The 17,432-nt window shown below is 35.4% G+C and overlaps 1 protein-coding gene across 1 annotated transcript; it reads right to left on the reverse strand.

Moving 5' to 3' along the window:
• Nucleotides 1-8,452: 8,452 nt before the first annotated feature.
• LOC127527507 (olfactory receptor 10G4-like) lies at nt 8,453-9,545 on the reverse strand. Its single transcript, XM_051926549.1, has one exon. The coding sequence runs from the start codon at nt 9,538-9,540 to the stop codon at nt 8,536-8,538; it is 1,005 nt and encodes a 334-aa protein (XP_051782509.1). The 5' UTR covers nt 9,541-9,545; the 3' UTR covers nt 8,453-8,535.
• Nucleotides 9,546-17,432: the final 7,887 nt, after the last annotated feature.

Raw genomic sequence — 17,432 nt, forward strand, 5'->3', positions numbered from 1 at the left:
GTTTACAATCCGGCCCAACGTCTCTCCATATCCCGGCTCTTTAGCGGTCCTTTGGATCATGGGCATTACGAGGTTCTCATGGCTCTCAAATACACACGTGATAACCTTCAGGTGACATCTTTTGATGCTGTCGGTATGTGCACACAGGGTGCACACCCACTTGCTCGCCACACTAATGTGACGTCACCTGCCCACTCTCCTCTTCCTGAAAAACATTTAAAGACACACTCCCCTGAACACATGCATTCCACACAGGACTTTCAATGCACCTTTTGTTCCAAAAGCTTCCGAGTGCAGAGATATCTGAACGCACATTTAAAAAAACACAACACTAACCGAATGACGCAATGTGAACATTGCCAGCAATGCTTCAAAACAACTTGCGCTCTCAAGAAACACTTACGAACTCATTCCACTCTCACCTTCAATTGCACATTTTGTAACGAGGACTTCACAGGTGAGATGTATCTCCACAACCATATGCAGATCCATTCAACACAAACATTTGTATGCAAACTTTGCGACAAACACTTTCACACACGCAGATACCTTACTAACCATCTCAAAACACATTCCCTGATGAATTCTCTTCAGTGTCAACACTGCTCCAAAACCTTCACGTGCCAGAAATCTCTCAAAGCACATTTAAACACACACTCCACTGAACAAACGCATTCCAAACAGATCTTTCAATGCACAATTTGTTCAAAAACGTTCCAAGTGCAGAGATATCTCAACATGCATTTAAAAACACACTCCACTGAACGAATTATGCAATGTGAACATTGCCAGCAATGCTTCAAAACAACTCATTCCAATTCCCTTCAGTGTCAACACAGCACTAAATCGTTCATGCACAAACATCGCATTCAGTTTTCTGCAGCTTTTCAAGAAGATACCGCCATTCATGTCCAAGAGCATAACATTGGCCAGCAGAGGTCAACAAATCCGGACATTACACTAAATGTTGTCATGCCGGCAAGGTGTCTTTGCCACTGCTATCCAAACCCCCTCTTTTTTTAGAAGACCTCTTGACTGGCAAGAACCCGCTGTCCCGAAATTACTGTGATCATATCAGGGAATACAACTCTGCTTTAGCTTTCACGTCAATGGGCGCATACATCACTCAACCATCTGGACAAGGACCGTATGCTTTCAGAATCCACGGTCAAATTTATCACCATGTCTCTCCTTTATATACCAATCCTGACACGTCACCACAATACGGTCAGCTATATATCTTCGATTCTGCTGAAGCTACCAGTCAACGTTTGCAAAAGGAATGTAATAGCGCTTGCAGTGACATTTTGTTGCTTCAACTAGACAACATGATACGACAGGTTAATCCCTTCGCAAAGTCTTACATGCAAATGCATGACATTATCACTTACGGTAACCCTGTTACTGCTGTACGAATGGTGTTCATGGAAAATCCAAGTCTGGTTATGAGAAGGTATAACGCCCCGTCCTGTCAAACTGATGTTGCTGCTATCTTTGTAGGTGAAGATGGGGAACCTCCTGCACAACGCGACATTTGCATATATCCAAGGGGAGATGCTTGCAAGCGTATCTCTGTTCTCAATATGAACTGTCACCCCATGGTTTATCCACTGCTATTCCCTTACGGAGATCCAGGCTGGCACATACAATTGACCCATGTTGAGGAAAAGCGAACCGCGAAAACAACGTGAGTCACACAGCTCCAATTTTATGCTTTCAGGCTTGCCATGAGATCTTCATTTACTGCACGTGCGCTACACTGAATGGATCAACGTGCATCTACCTGGAGCAGAGAGGCGTGGGTAAGCCGTTGAACACCATTCGTGCTGGAAACCAGGCCACGTGTTCCCCACGAACGAGGAATTCCCAGTAAGTGCGGGTCATATGCTCGCATAGATTATATCCCTGCCCTTTGTACACCCCCCCACCCCCGCTACTACCATGGTCGGGTGACTTGGTGGATTATATATAGAAAAGCAGCTAGAACCGCAAAGAACAATGAAAAGTCTACGTGACTCACAGGTGCATGTGGACTGTGCAAAGACGAAAACGACTCAGGTGACGAGTTGGGGGTGGGCACATGAGCAGGCAGTGCATACTGAACGAGAAATCAGCAGACTAGCATGATGGAGGGGGAGGAATGGGCGTCCTTCCCCTCTCCTCTCGTCCACTCCCGTCCCTCACTCTGGGAGAAGGTGTCCAGTTTTCAGTCATGGACAATTGTATGTTGGTTCGTACCGTGCATTGTTACAATGTTACTTTTCTTGGTGGTTTATTAAATTACGGATTTTTCAAATGTTAATTTTTTCCCTGTGCTTAAAAATCATTAAAAAAGAGGCCTGATTATGCGGCGTATGGTACGCCGCAGGTTGGCTAGTAAAATATAATCTTAAAAAGTCTTGAGAGAGTAAACCCAGGGAATGATGTTAAACAGTAAACCCTGGATAAGCAGATAAAGTTTGATAGTAAGCCCTAAAACAATAAACCAAGGGTATGATGTTAAACAGTCCCTTAAAAAAATACACATACATACATACATATGATTGTAATTAAAACATAAACAAAAAATGGCCGAGAAGGAAATAGGATGTATAATTACGGTACCAGTATCATTGCGAGCGGATTAAACAGCAGGTAAGATTTTCTTTGCCAAGCCAAGACCCGATGTGACTCACAATCATATTTCAAAAATTGTGAGGATCAGTTTTCTTGGCTCTTTTTCTGCTTCCTCCATAGAAGTAAAAATGTAGAACTTGCTTTGAAAGTCCACTTTCAGTTTGTCAGGATACAGGAGGCTTTCCATAAGCGCTATTTAATGTTGTAAAATAAACCACGTTTAGCAGCTGTTGAGGGTGAGAAATCAGGGAAAATACGATTGTGGTTATTTTCAAATATAATCTCTTGTTTCTGTCTGAGAAGTAACATTATATGTAATTTCAATTTCAATTTTTCAAAACGCACAATGAGAGTTCTAGGTTTTTAGGCATTCGATCCACATATGTAGTAACCTGCTGCTATCTCATTGTCTGATTTGAAGTCCTCTCCAGTTATTTTAGAGAATAGTTCAGCTATGAATTTCACTGGGTTTGGACTTAGGGAGACCTTTGATTCTGACGTTATTCCTTCTGTATCCATCTTCCAGTGCAGGTAGTCTGTCTCCAAGCACTTTACTTTTCTATCAGTGGTACAGCTATTTCAGTACAAGTCGTGAATGTTTGCTTAACATCTTTAAACTTTAGCTTGATTAGTTTGTCAGTGGAGTCAACAAAAAAGGGAATAACGATTTCCACACCCAGTCGGGTAACTCTTCCTCTAAGGCTTGATTACTATGCCAAGGGGAGGAGGAATAACAGAGTGGCTGGGTGTTAAAGGTTGCAACAAGTAGATACTGTTTTAAATGCTTTACACAAGTTGTTAGGTAATTTAAGTAAAAGGTTATTTCTTGCCCAGCAGCAAGAAATGAAGGCTCAGACTTATACGTTCAGTATGCAGAGTGAGATACAGTAAATGTAAACGTGAGTGTGTACATGCTTTAAGTAGTAGGTGCAATATAATAATAATAATAATAAAACTTAAGTAAGTTTAAATTTGTTAAAGATTGTTTAAGTAATTCTGAGTATGTTCAGTATGTGAAAAAGAGCTCTGTAACTGAAGTGCAGTTGAAGGAATTTAAGTGAGTTTGGGAATGTGTTTGGTTAAAGAAAATGTATGAACATATGTGACGTTGTTTGAAATGCTGAGACAATTGATAAAGGTGTTAAATATATGTTTTGAATTTAAACTTAAATGAATATGATTAGGTACAATAAAAGGTTTCCAGATTTAGTATAAATAAAATCAAATTTAAAGTAAAAGGAGTCATATTCTTTAAAACAGTAATCTAGTGATGATCGTTGCCTTCCAATCTAGGTAGTGTTCCATGCTAAGATGTTGTGTAAAAGGGGAGTTAACTAACACAAAAAGGTAGACTGTGCTTTTTCTACAGAATTAACACTCAGGAAATATGCAAGAAACATCTCAGGAGGATACTGGCAAAAAAAGCGTGCATGAATACCTAGCCTTAACAGGAGGGTATGGGTAAAAGAAATCAATATTAAGCTAAATTTTATATATCATAATATTTTCTTTAAAGTACTATATGCAACGGTGTGATGCACTAACTACCCTGAGATCATTTTAAATAATTGATTTATGTGATTATCTGAGGTATTAATGATTTACTTTGATTTCTGTTTTTCCCCAAATCCAATTGGCCAATATTTTGTTCTCTGATACAGATATGATTTATACAAAAAAAGAATAAACAAAGGAGTTTTAGTGGCACTTTAACAAGTTCCAAATGGGGGAATGTGGAAGAAAAATTAGACTTAGTGGTCTCATACTTATGTGTTATATGTTTTCCATATTAAAACGTAGCATCCATCTTAGGAGTATAAAAGGTTTAAAAAATATCATGAACTTGTTCAGGCATATAAGGACACCAGATAAAGGACAAGTGAACAACAAAGAAAAGAATGTACCAGTAGCAGGTTGATGTAATACTCCAAATGTATGATTAAGAGATCAGGAGATGTCCTGTAAAAAATAAAGCTGCACAGTTGTCACATACTCAGAGATTTCAGGGTAATGTCTAAACTAAGAGATATTGAAGAACAATGATATAATGGAGAAAGACATTTGTTTAGTCTTGTTCTCTATGCTGAAGCACCTCATGTCTGTTAACCAATCGGAATATGAAATGTATGCATTGATTGACACCGTCTGTAAATTCAATAATGTATAAAATAAAGTTCCACCTTTTGTATTTTGACAATTCTGATTATGCTGTAGAAGAATGCTCCCTGTTTAAGCATTAGCTGAAGAATAATAAATGACGCAATGAACGGTTTTTGTCTGATTACTGACCAAAAGGTTCTATCAGACTGGTCTTGGTAGAGGATAAGTTTATTTCCTTAATAAAGATGATGATTTCTACCACAACAGGCGTGGAGGGAACTGTGTAATCCATACAGAGTTAACCTCAATGCCGCCCTGTCACTCTAGGTATGAAACAATCTGTATAATTAAAAAGCAAAAATAACCATGAAAAAATATGTTTTAATGTGTCAAAATATAAGCCATGTAAAGTTACAAAGAAAATTAGTTCATTTTCATAAAAAATGAAAATGAAAAGAAAATTTCAAAACTGACATTTAACCATACATACTATGTATGATATCACATGCTGACTTGCAATATCCAACATGACACATGAACACCATCCATAACATCATGTCAATAAGGTATAATGTGATGAATCATCCTTTAATAATAGGGGAACAAGTCACAGCTAAAGTGGGCTTCTTTCTGCGGGTAAATATGATTGAACTTTCTCTTCTGTCGAAAGAAGAGAAGCATGCTTTCTGCTACTAGTATAGGTCATATAAATTTTTACGCATATATCCCACTGGTAAGGCATGACTGTATTTTGACTTTACTGTAGCACTTTCATCCCTTGGTCCTTTAAAAGAATGTCTATGGGGGAGTAGACACACTTGTGTGCCTGAGTGCCCTTATAGATATAAAGGAGCACCGCAACTTGGAAAGTGATTTCCAGAAAGATAAAAAGATAATATCAATTGGAGTTTAAAATAACCACTTTCTACCAGAGCCAGTTTATTCATAAAGATAACAAAAGTTATTCCATAGGGAGGAAATGTGATCACATAAACATTTAGAAAACAGAACCAACAAAAGCAAAAGATACTAGGGAGGCGGAGAAAGACAGTACAGTACAAGGATTCCTAGTATCACTTGTGCTGTGTGTAATTATTATCCTGTTATCCTCCATTATTCTGTTTTTAGCTTAGCTAATTAATAATGATTAAACATATAATATGAAAATCATTGATCATACTTTACAATAAAAAGTACCTTTATATACACAGTTTATTATTAGGATTTTATTACTACTTTAACTAATATTTGGTGTCAGTACAGAAATGTAAAGTAAAATATATATATATATATATATATATATATATATATATATATATATATATATGTATATATACTATATATTAATATATGTGTGTATATACTGTACATTACATATATTATTTCAAGGAACACATATATAACACAATATGTAATACAAAAAAATGACCAATAGAACCAATGCAAGAATTTTATCCAGCTCAGATAATATGAAAACTAATTAACCTAAGAGACTTAACTTTAAATATTAATTGCTCCTTTTATATTTTTTCTCCAATGACTCACAAATTGCATTGATTTTTGTTTCACACTTTATTTACAGCATACAACTTACTTTTAAAATATTCTTGCGCCCATCTTTAGTAAACCTTTAGGAATGTGTGCCTGAAACGCAGTGTCTTAACATTTCCCATTTTTGTACTTGGATGTCCAAGCTAAATGGAATTGCAGTAACATACAGGACTAGGTAACATTTCCATTATTCATTTCACAATATTCCATTCAATATTAACTAAGTGACAATAGAATAACAGATTAAAAAAAAACTGTTACAAAATATTACATTTCTAAATGATGTTCTTGAAAATTAATTAAACACACTTGTTTGAGTGTCTTTTTCACCTCTTTTGACATTAAACTTACAACTGGAAATATAAAAGACATTTAACAAATGTGGCTTTTGGGGTTTATAATACACCCTTTGTAAACAATTTCAAAACTTTAGTGCATAAGACTTTACATTAAATATACAAAAAATGACATTCAATTTACATATTGTGAGGTTTCTGAACTCTTTTGGGATTCCCCACAATGGGACAACACGCCGAAGTGCATCCTGAAAAGTGATTGCCGCGTCTGTGGAAGATTGCATTTTCATTGCCGGGGCAACCCCAGGCTCATATAGCTGCAGTGGGGCACCACGGAAGTAAATCTGAGCCGATTGCGGTCTCACTATAAGTCCCTGTCATCGATGGGTGATGCAAGGAACATTTTAAGTGCAGGGAACAGTATTACTTGGCCACTAACATGACCATGACTCTGCCTGACTGCTGTATAGGAGAATGGTCCTCCTCAATAAATAATCATGCTGTTCCTGTTTCAAGCTGAATTTAAGCTAGTTTTTCTAAAGTACTGAGACTCATTTTCATGTTTTGGGTTGCAAGACAGTGACTCACGTGTCATAATATAAGTATAAATATAAGACTTCATTTACAGCTGGGGACATAAGTTATTTCTCAAGAAATGTATAGCTTAACACATGGTAATTTAAAAACTATATTATTTGGAATCATTCCTCTTTTTCTTTTTCATTACTTGTATATTTAAGTTACACTTAGAAAGTTTAAGAAAACTTCTTCCATTGCATGTGCATGTAATCAGTGATTTCTGCTTTTGGAAGCAAAGTACAGAACTTTCTCATTCCTATGAAAATAAAGCAGCTCAGTTTGGGGGAACCATTCATAAATTAGCAGTACAAAGGAAACTGAGGAAACCCTTGTAAATATTGGAAGAACATCTAAATATGCACAGATAGTACTGTATACATCCATCCATCTATCTCACCTCCAAACCCGCTTTATCCTGAGCAGGGTCATAGAAGGAGCTGGAGTGTATCCTAGCAAGCAAAGGGCACAAAACAGGAACAATACCAGTTCATCACAGGACAAATGAACTCTCACACACACAAACGTATACACTACACACAAACTAGAGACAATGTTGCATCGCCAATCCACATGACCTGCATGTCTTTGGAGTATGGGAGGACACCCACATGGAGAACAGGATGTAGACCTTTGATCTTATTTCTGTGAGACAGCAGAGCTACCACTGTGCCGCCTGCACTGTATTCAGTAAAACTTAATCTAAGACTACAATGCCCATTATGTCACTATATGTACATAAATATTTTTTACTGTAAAACAAATTCAAGTAGTTTTTTCTTTTCTTGTTTTTTTTTTTACTTAGGTTATCAAAAAATATATTAAGAATATCAACTTATTACCTTTTGGCACCCCAATCTGGAATTGGTTCTCGCTTTCCGCCCAGTGCTGCCATGATAACCTCAACTCACTGGGATGTTGAACTGGATTAAGTTGGCTGAATAATGCGCAATGAATGAATGGATCTGACCAACACTTAATGCATTATTACTGCATTTGGTTAAAAACAACAAAGCAATCATAGTACAACGTTAATATAGTATTTCATCTTATTTTGGGGATAACATTATATTTATACTGCACCTTTAAGCTATATTCTTTCATTTATAAATTCACTTAACAAATCCCAACTTTTAATTTACTATTTTGTATAACAGTCTCATCAATCATACCAATATAAAATTTTTACATCAATGTTTTTATTTTTATCATTTTTTTGTCTACAGTAATCTATTTTTCAATGAGATATTTCTAGATATCAAGTAGGAACAATCCCAGGACAGGGTAGCAGTCCATTGCAGGGTGAACACACACACGCGCGCGCACACACACACACTGGGGGCCAATTTAGAATCGATGAATCTATGGTATCCTAAAAGTTTGTAACTATTTTTCTTTATGCCGCAAATATTCCTATTTTATCATGTTTAGGATCAATTTTTCTTAACACAATTTTCTTCAAAATAAATTGCCTTATCTCATGTGTTCTGAAACTGTATATAACTGGGTTTACTAAAGGAGGGAAAAGACAATAAATAATGCCAAGTGCCGTATTTAAATCAGTTGGTATATAGAGACGGAATAGTGTAGCTAGATATACAAATATTCTAGGAACATAAAATATTGTAACTACAATTAACTGTGTGCTACATGTATAGAATGCCTTTGTTTTGCCTTCTTTTGTTTTAATCTTAAGTACAGCCATAATTATTTTCATATATGATAGAAATATTATGAAAAAACTACCCAAAAGTACAGTGCAACCCAATACTAGTGCTCTAGCGGTGATATAGGCTGTATCCATACAAGCAAGCCGAGCCACTTGACTGTGCTGGCAGTATAAGTGTATAACTTTATTGGGACCGCAATAAGGAAGACAAAAAGAATAGAGGACTAAAACAAATGGAACTAAAAGTCCAAATATCCAAGCTATAACACACATTATGTAAGCTATACTGTTTGTAATTATGGAAGGATATCTTAAAGGAAAACAAATAGAGACAAAGCGATCAATTGACATTGCAGCCATAAGAAAAGAATCCACACAGGCTGCATAATGTAAAAAGAACATCTGAACAAAACACATATTAAAGGCAATCTCTTTAATTCCGAGAAAATAGAAATGCATAAGCTGAGGAGATATGGTTGTGCTGTACATTATGTCTGAAACTGCAAGGTTTACTATCATAATGTACATGGGTGTGTGTAATTTTTGTAGTTTTCTAACTATGTAAAAAATAAAGAGATTTCCTGTAAGAGTCATGATGTATGAAATAAGGAAAACAGATCCAATTAATGCAGACATGTTGCCTTTGTCAGTAAAACCTTCAAATGTAAACTGGGTAATTGAAGTATAGTTCAGGTTTTCCTGTAGTCTAAATGGTTTCCATCCTGGTTCCATTTTCATTTGATCTAAAAGTAGAAAAAAATGAGCAATATTGTTACAATAACCATTACCAGCATTATCACTAAGCATGAAACCAAATCAGGAAGACACTTATTTCAAAAAGGGAAATTAAAAAAAAATAATGTCAGCTACTACATAGTATTTAGAAACATTGCAGAATGTTAGTATTAAAATCTTTCTTTGCTATTATTTTGCAATGAGTTAGTAGTATATTTAACATTGTATGTGCTTGGGCTAGAAATGGAACTTTAAGAAACGTTATGTTAAAATACTGCATAGGATACATCAAATTTATTTATAAATAATTAAAAACGCACAATAATCAATTTATCAATTTCAAAATGTATTGCATTAATAAAAACAAACTTTTGAAGAGATATCAAAAATTACTTATTAAAATAAATTATTTGTAAAAGTACTTTCAATAAATAAACAAAATTTGCCATAAAGCATCTTTAAATAAATTAGTTTTGATGAAATAGTTCAAGTTATGTACAGAACCAATAATATATACATTAGTTTTAATATATTAACATTATCATTAATTCTTTTGTCACTATTTTATCGCACAATTTTAAATTCTTAATTTTGGAAACAATTTTTCCTATTGCTATCAAGTTTTAGAATATTCAATTTTGTTTCACACTATTTTTTGAAATAAAAAATCTTTTAAATATTTTTTGGATTAAATTGAGCTAGTAATTTTCTCTGATGTTAAAGTAATATTTCAGAAACAGCAACATCAGAATATAGCACAATACAAATTTTCCAACTTTTCCACAAAATAATCTAGGACAGATGGACAAAATGTAGTATAATCACACTTATTCTCCATAATTTACTAGGTCCATTAAATGAAACGAGGTTAATAGTACTATAAATATTTTTAAACAAGTAGAAAAATATAGAATCATATGCACATATAATGTTTGTGAAGGTTTGTTTCATGTTGCTGATCTGAAGAATACAAGTAAGTTCCCATAAATGTTATAAGATACAGTACACATATTTTTGTTGAGCTTACCTGCACAGCAGATTATTACAGGCAAAACTGCAATGCCACGTACGGTCACCTTCTTTCATTTACCTCTTTGTCTTAATGTGAAAATAAGAATTTCTCTCTGTCACATTACATGACAAGTCACTTTATTACTTCTTCTCTATTCCCATAGGATTGTGTAAGCACTGTGAAGTAAACTGCCACTTAACTTGCTGACAGACAAATGGGAATTCATGCAAAAAGAATAGATGCTTACATTTTTTTAAAGAAAGATGAATTTTGCTAGAGCTTCAATGTGTGCAGGGCAAAGTTAGATGAGGTATAACATGAGCATAGTTTTGTTTCACAGTAGCACACATTTCTTTTTGATTACTGCAATACAAATGCCAAACTGCTTGCTAAAGTCCTGACATATTTCAAAATCTATGAAATAATTAATACATTCTAATCAGGTTTCATTTTAAATTCTTCCTTTTTTGTTTTTTGTTTTTCTGGGATTGAAGATAGAATGTTTAAAATCATTTTGTTGTACTGGTTAAAAGTTTTTAAGTATCAAGTAAAAATTCTTTAAGGGTTAATAAATATACAAGTTTGAGAAAACATAGCAGGAGTTGAAAGTACATTTACATTTTTTAAGTGGTTCTAAATACACTTTATTTTTGAAACTGCACTTCCATTTATCAATTAGTCCATTCACTTCTCAACTCATTTACTTCAATTCTGCCATAAGGAGAGTCAGAGCCAATTTAGGCTAAAGTGGGAAACCAGCTATTTAAGGGACAGCACTTGCTTTCCATCATTGTGAGCATACAACCATGCACTGGTTTTGAGACAAACCTTTTTAAATGCATCAGACATTTAGCAACAATGCCAATGCAAAATACCAGGAGACAAGGGAAACACAGTTTGTTCTTATATTATTATTTATTCATTAATTATTGTATTATTTATTTGTATTATTTGTCTTCTTATTTGTTTTCTTTTTCTGTAAAGTTATTGAGTTAATAAAGCTATTGTAATAATCATAACCTGAATGTCTTCTGTATGAGCAAATGTAAACCTACTTTTACCCAACTCTTTAGTTTGTGTTCCAACCTGGCAAAAGGCAGGCATGTAGGACAAGCCAGTTTGTCCTACAATGTTAATAGAAAGTTTGTGACTCTCCTTTTGTTAATTTGGTGCAGGCCCAAAACATGTGAGTCAGTGAGGCTGGAGCTTGATTGCAGCGTTCACAGGTTGGATCTTGCCCTGGAAACATTTTGGACAATTTCAAGTGAAACAGATGTGCTCGATATATAATTTTGAGTTGAATAATTGTATGCTTTGCGCATATGGAGCTCGAATTAATTCTCTGTTTTGCTACCTTCCACTCCTTTTCTGATATGTTGAGTGAGAGATCCTTTTCCAATTGTCCTCTTGGATCTTTGAAAGGGAGGGACTGTAAAATATTTTTATATATTGCAGAGATGCTGTCTGAGTCCTCGAGACTGAGCAATATTTTTTCCAGCATAGAGGAAGGTGGGAGATGGGGATAATCGGGCAGGTTCTGTTTGACAAAGTTTCTGATTTGAAGATAGTGAAAGAAATTTGTTGCTGGAAAATTAAATTTGGAATGTAATTGTTCATAGGATGCAAAGATGTTGTCTATATAAAGATCTCTAAGCAATTTAATCCCAAATGTTTTCCAGATATTAAAAACTGCATATGTCTACAAGCGTTGAAAAAGGTGGTTCTCATGCATAGGTGCCACAGATAAAAGATTCTCCATCTTAAAATGCTTTTTACATTGGTTCCATATTGTGAGTGAGTGAAGCACAGTTGGGTTATTAGTATATTGGTGATAACTTGCATTTATTGGGGCACAAAGCGGGTAATATAGAGAAGTACTGCAGGATTTTATTTCTATTGCGGACCAAGCCTGTGTATGTTCATCTATTTCTGTCCAGGTTTTTATAGCTTATATGTTTGCTGCCCAGTAATAAAACTGAAAGTTAGGTAGAGCTATGCCACCTTCTGTCTTAGGTCTTTGTAGAGTCGCTCTTTGGACACGTGAATGTTTTAGATTCCAAATAAATGAGGTTATGGTTGAATCTAATTGCTTAAAGAATGATTTATTGATGTATATTGGAATGTTTTGAAATAAAAAAAGAAGCTTAGGAAGGATATTCATCTTAACAACGTTAATTCTTCCAGCTAGAGTGAGATGGAGGGTTGACCATCTATGCAAGTCTTGCTTAATTTTTTCCATACAGACGGCGAAATTTTGTTGATAAAGAGCTTTTTTTACTTGTGATATTTACTCTTAGGTATTTAAACTGATCTGCAATAATAAAAGTGAAGGTATCCAATCTAATATTGTATGCATGAGAATTCACTGAAAAGAGCACACTTTTATTCAAATTAATTCTGAGACCAGAGATCTTTTGAAATGCTGTAAGTGCTGTTAAGACTGTAGGCACAGTATTTTGTGGGTCTAATATATACAGTACCATATCATCTGCATATAGAGAAATTTTCTGTTCCAGTCCTTCTCTGACAGTCCCCTTTATCTGATAAGCATTTCGACAGTGAACTGCCAGTGATTCAGTGGCAATTGCAAATAGCAGTGGTGACAAGGGACATCCTTGTCTGGTACCACGTTCTAGTTTAAAGAAGTCTGAGCAAATATTGCTAATACAAACAGAAGCTTCTGGATTGGTATACAGTAGTTTGATCCATGCACAAATATTCGGGCCAAACCCAAATTTCTCTAATGTAGTGAAAAGGTAGTTTCATTCAATCATATCAAATGCTTTTTCTGCATCCAACGATAATAATAATTCTGGAGTGTTTGACTTTGCAGGTGAGTATATTACATTAAACAGGCGTCAGAGATTGGAAGCTAAGTGTCGGCCTTTAATAAATCCAGTTTGATCTTGTGATATTACCGAAGGCAGCACTTTCTCCATCCTTCTAGCTAGGACTTTGGAGAGTATCTTAACATCATTATTCAGAAGTGAAATTGGTCTGTATGATGCACATTGTAATAAGTCCTTGTTTTGTTTAGGAAAGATGGTGATTAATGCTTGGCGAAGAGTTTGAGGTAGAATTTGATTGTCTCTAGCTTCTGTAAATGTTTCTAATAACAGGGGAGCTAGCTGAGTGGAGAATTTCTTATAAAATTCGGCAGGGTAGCCATCAGGGCCTGCTGGTTTCCTGCTCTGAAGTGACTTTATAGCATCTGATGGCACCAGAGGTTTATCCGATTCCTCTGCAATAAAAGTATCTATTTGTGGTATCTGCAATGTATCCAGAAATGCATTAGATTGTGTTTTGTCTTCTTTGAACTCAGTAGAATATAAGGATTTATAGTAGTCTCTAAATTTGTGCATTATATTTTTATGGTCAATTATTTTATCTCTGTTCGTGTTGGTGATTGCTGGGATTGTATTGCGAACTTCTTGCTTGTGGATTTGTTGAGCTAAGAGCTTGTAATGAATTATTATTATTTTTATTATTATTAGCTTTCTCTCTTTGTTCATAGTAATGATGTCTTGATTTAAAAATGAGTTGTTCAGTTTCTTTGGTTGTTAAGAGGTTGAGTTCTGAATGCAGAGCCTGTCTTTTCCTATGAAGAGCTTCACTTGGACACCTGGCATGTTCTTGATCTATTCTAGTAATTTCACTGGTTAGCTCTGATACCTTCTTGGTTTCTAATTTATTTCTGTGGGAAAGATATGAAATAATCTGTCCTCTTAAGAAGGCCTTTAGGGTTTCCCAGAATATTCCTGCAGAGACCTCTGAGGTGTATTTGTCTCTAGGAAGAAACTGATTTGTTTTGATATAAATTCTGTACAGTTCTCATCTGCTAATAGAAGTGGGTTAAGACGCCATCTGCAAGATGAGTATGTGGGGCATAATGATTTCAGCTCCAAGATCAGAGGGGCATGGTCAGATTTTGATCAAACTGCATTTGGAGTGAAGTAGTATAAATTTAATATGTTTAGTTTACTCTTTATTTTCATGAAAAATATACAATTTATCTTTAATTGCTTTTTTACAGACCAAGTAAGAAATCAAGACTGACCTTGCATTTTTTTCTCCAGAAAGCAGAAAAGTTAAACATCATAATTAGGAGCTCTGAATACTCTAATAGCATGTGAACACAGCAAAAGTATGCATTTTTTACTGCATTAACAAGCAAAAGCATTCAGAGAAAAGTGCAAATCATTATAACTTTATAAAAAGTATAAAACTTAATATCGTCAGAATGAACATGTCAAGACTATTCTGAAATAACCAATGCAAGTAAATGTCTAATTGTAAAATGTTACTGTATATAAATGCACACAGAAATGGAATAAAATGAAGCAAACTTATCACTAATAACTGATGGATCGTGGTTATTCAAGCATCTAATGCAGTGTCTCACATATGAAATATTGTTGTACTGTACAATGATTTAATGTGCATTTTGTGTTGCAGGATCTGTAAACTTAAATAAATATATATCTGCATGTGTGCAATACAACATACAGTAATATCTTAACAGGTATATCAATTGAATATAATATTATGAAACCCAGTTACTCTAATTCATTATCATGGGAGACCATAGCCTATTCAGGTAGCATCATGTGTAACGCCGGAGTCAGCCTTTTAGTGGACCACACCATTGCAGAGATGACTGATGAATGATTTTGAGGGGAAAACCAGAGTGCTTGAAGAAAAGCCCACACAAACATGCAGGGAACTGTGTACTGCCTACAGGGAGCGAGTTTTCCTTGAATTCAGAACCAGAATGCTGGATCATAAAACAGCAGAGGTAACTTTAGCATCACCCTGTTACTCTGAGTATGAAATGATTTGTATAATTAAAAATCAAAACATATCATGAAAGATGTGTTTTAATGTGCCAAAATGTTTAAAATTTTGAATAAAATTATTACTTATATTTTTTTTATAAAATACTGACAAGAGAACATTGTTACTTTCCAAAAATAGGAAAAACTAACATTTAACCATTTTTCAATTTAAAAATGAAGAATTAGCCACTGTGACATCACATGCTGACTTGCATAGCAATGGTCAGCATGTCACATGAACACCCACTGTGACATCATGATAATGAGGTACAATGAAATGATTCATCCTCTTCACAACAGAAGAACAAGTCACAGACAAAGTGGCCTTCCTGCTGAGACATGTTCTGATTGAACTGTGTCTTCTGCTATGAAAAAAAGAAATGTGCATTTTAGAAAATGTCATACAAATTTTTACACATACTGTATATTTTCCACTAGTAAGCCACAAAAGTATTTTGCTTTTACTTTAAAAGGCAGGACAGTGAAATGTAATGCCTTGTTCCTTTAAAAAAAAGCTGGAGAGTAGATACACTTGGAGGGGTTCAGTAAGAATTTACCTAAAAAATGTCAAAGCAAGGATTTTCTTTATTGTCAGACACACAGGCCCTAGCTGCAAAGTTTGTGTGTGTGTGTTGCTCATTTCCAGACATGCCTTTTTATATTAATTGTGTGACCTTTAATTACTGGAATAAACATCCTGCCATGGAGAAAATCTCAAGTTCATTTCGGGCTGTACCTGTCAAACCCGAGCGGCATGGTGGCGCAGTGATAGCGCTGGTGCCTCGCAGTAAGGAGACCTGGGTTTGCTTCCCGGGTCCTCCCTGCCTGGAGTGCATGTTCTCCCCGTATCTGCGTGGGTTTCCTCCCACAGTCCAAAGACATGCAGGTTAGGTGCATTGGCGATCCTAAATTGTCCCTAGTGTGTGCTTGGTGTGTGCCCTGCGGTGGCCTGGCATCCTGCCCGGGATTTGTTCCCGCCCTGTGTTGGCTGGATTGGCTCCAGCAGACCCCGTGACACTGTAGTTAGGATATCATAGGTTGCATAATGACTGACTGACCGACTGACTGACTGTCTAATCCAAAGAAGCTGACATAGGCTGAAGTCTTTTTCAGTTCCTTCTATTTAAACACAAATTACTTACTTAAGTATAAAGATTGCATTTAAAACACATAAAGTAAATTTTTCCATTAGCTTGAGTCTCTCATCTATCTATTAATTATTACTATGCTGAGCATTGCCAACTTAACAATTATGTGGAATGTGCCAGGTGTGTTTTTCCCAAAAGATGATTAAATGAACAAACATATTTCAATGAGTGACTATGTGACCACAAATACCATGGCAAATTAACCTTTTCCAAACAGCTCCAGAGTTTCCCAAACAGACCCCGCATTCCCGTATTTTTTAGCCTTGAGCCAAAACCTACAGTGAAAGAGATTTGATTCTAGGATGATAATATAGTATGTTAACTCCCGGGAGTAAGGTAACATATTCATTGTGTCAGAGTCAATAACAGAGGGAGGGGAAATGGTAACTCATCAAAATAGGAAAGGAGAGGTACCTCTGTATGTTGGGGAGGTGATAAGGGAAGACCAGGGGTCATCTGCAACGTAGTATTCACTGTAGTTGTTTTCTTAACTACCTGCATGCACAAACCCTTATTATAGCAAATCATTAATGACAAAAGACACAGTCCTGCAAGAGAAATACTGTAAAAGTAAAATAAGAAATATCTTATTCATCCAAGTAGGAAGCCACAAAATCCGGTTCATAAATTCAGAGTTAGGAAAGAGTTGAAACACAGGTGAATTTTCATTAGCTGCAAACTTGTGGATTTGATGAGACAATGAAGAATGAAAATATAACAAGAATGTAAGTGCAACATGAAGTTCCAACCAGCAAGCAGGTGCCCCTTTTTGTTTCCAACATCATGTTCGATTTTTAAGTGCGACAGTTATTATAGCCAACATTTCAGCAGACATCTGGGTTAGCAGAAGATGTGGCATTTGCGACTTGCTGAAGGATTGCACCAAATTTGTTT

The sequence above is a fragment of the Erpetoichthys calabaricus genome, chromosome 4 (assembly GCF_900747795.2).
Source record: "Erpetoichthys calabaricus chromosome 4, fErpCal1.3, whole genome shotgun sequence".
Lineage (NCBI taxonomy): Eukaryota > Metazoa > Chordata > Cladistia > Polypteriformes > Polypteridae > Erpetoichthys > Erpetoichthys calabaricus.

What these genes read in the sequence shown, in the direction of transcription:
- LOC127527507 (XM_051926549.1), bottom strand. Translation starts at nt 9,540, where the DNA reads ATGGAACCAGGATGGAAACCATTTAGACTACAGGAAAACCTGAACTAT.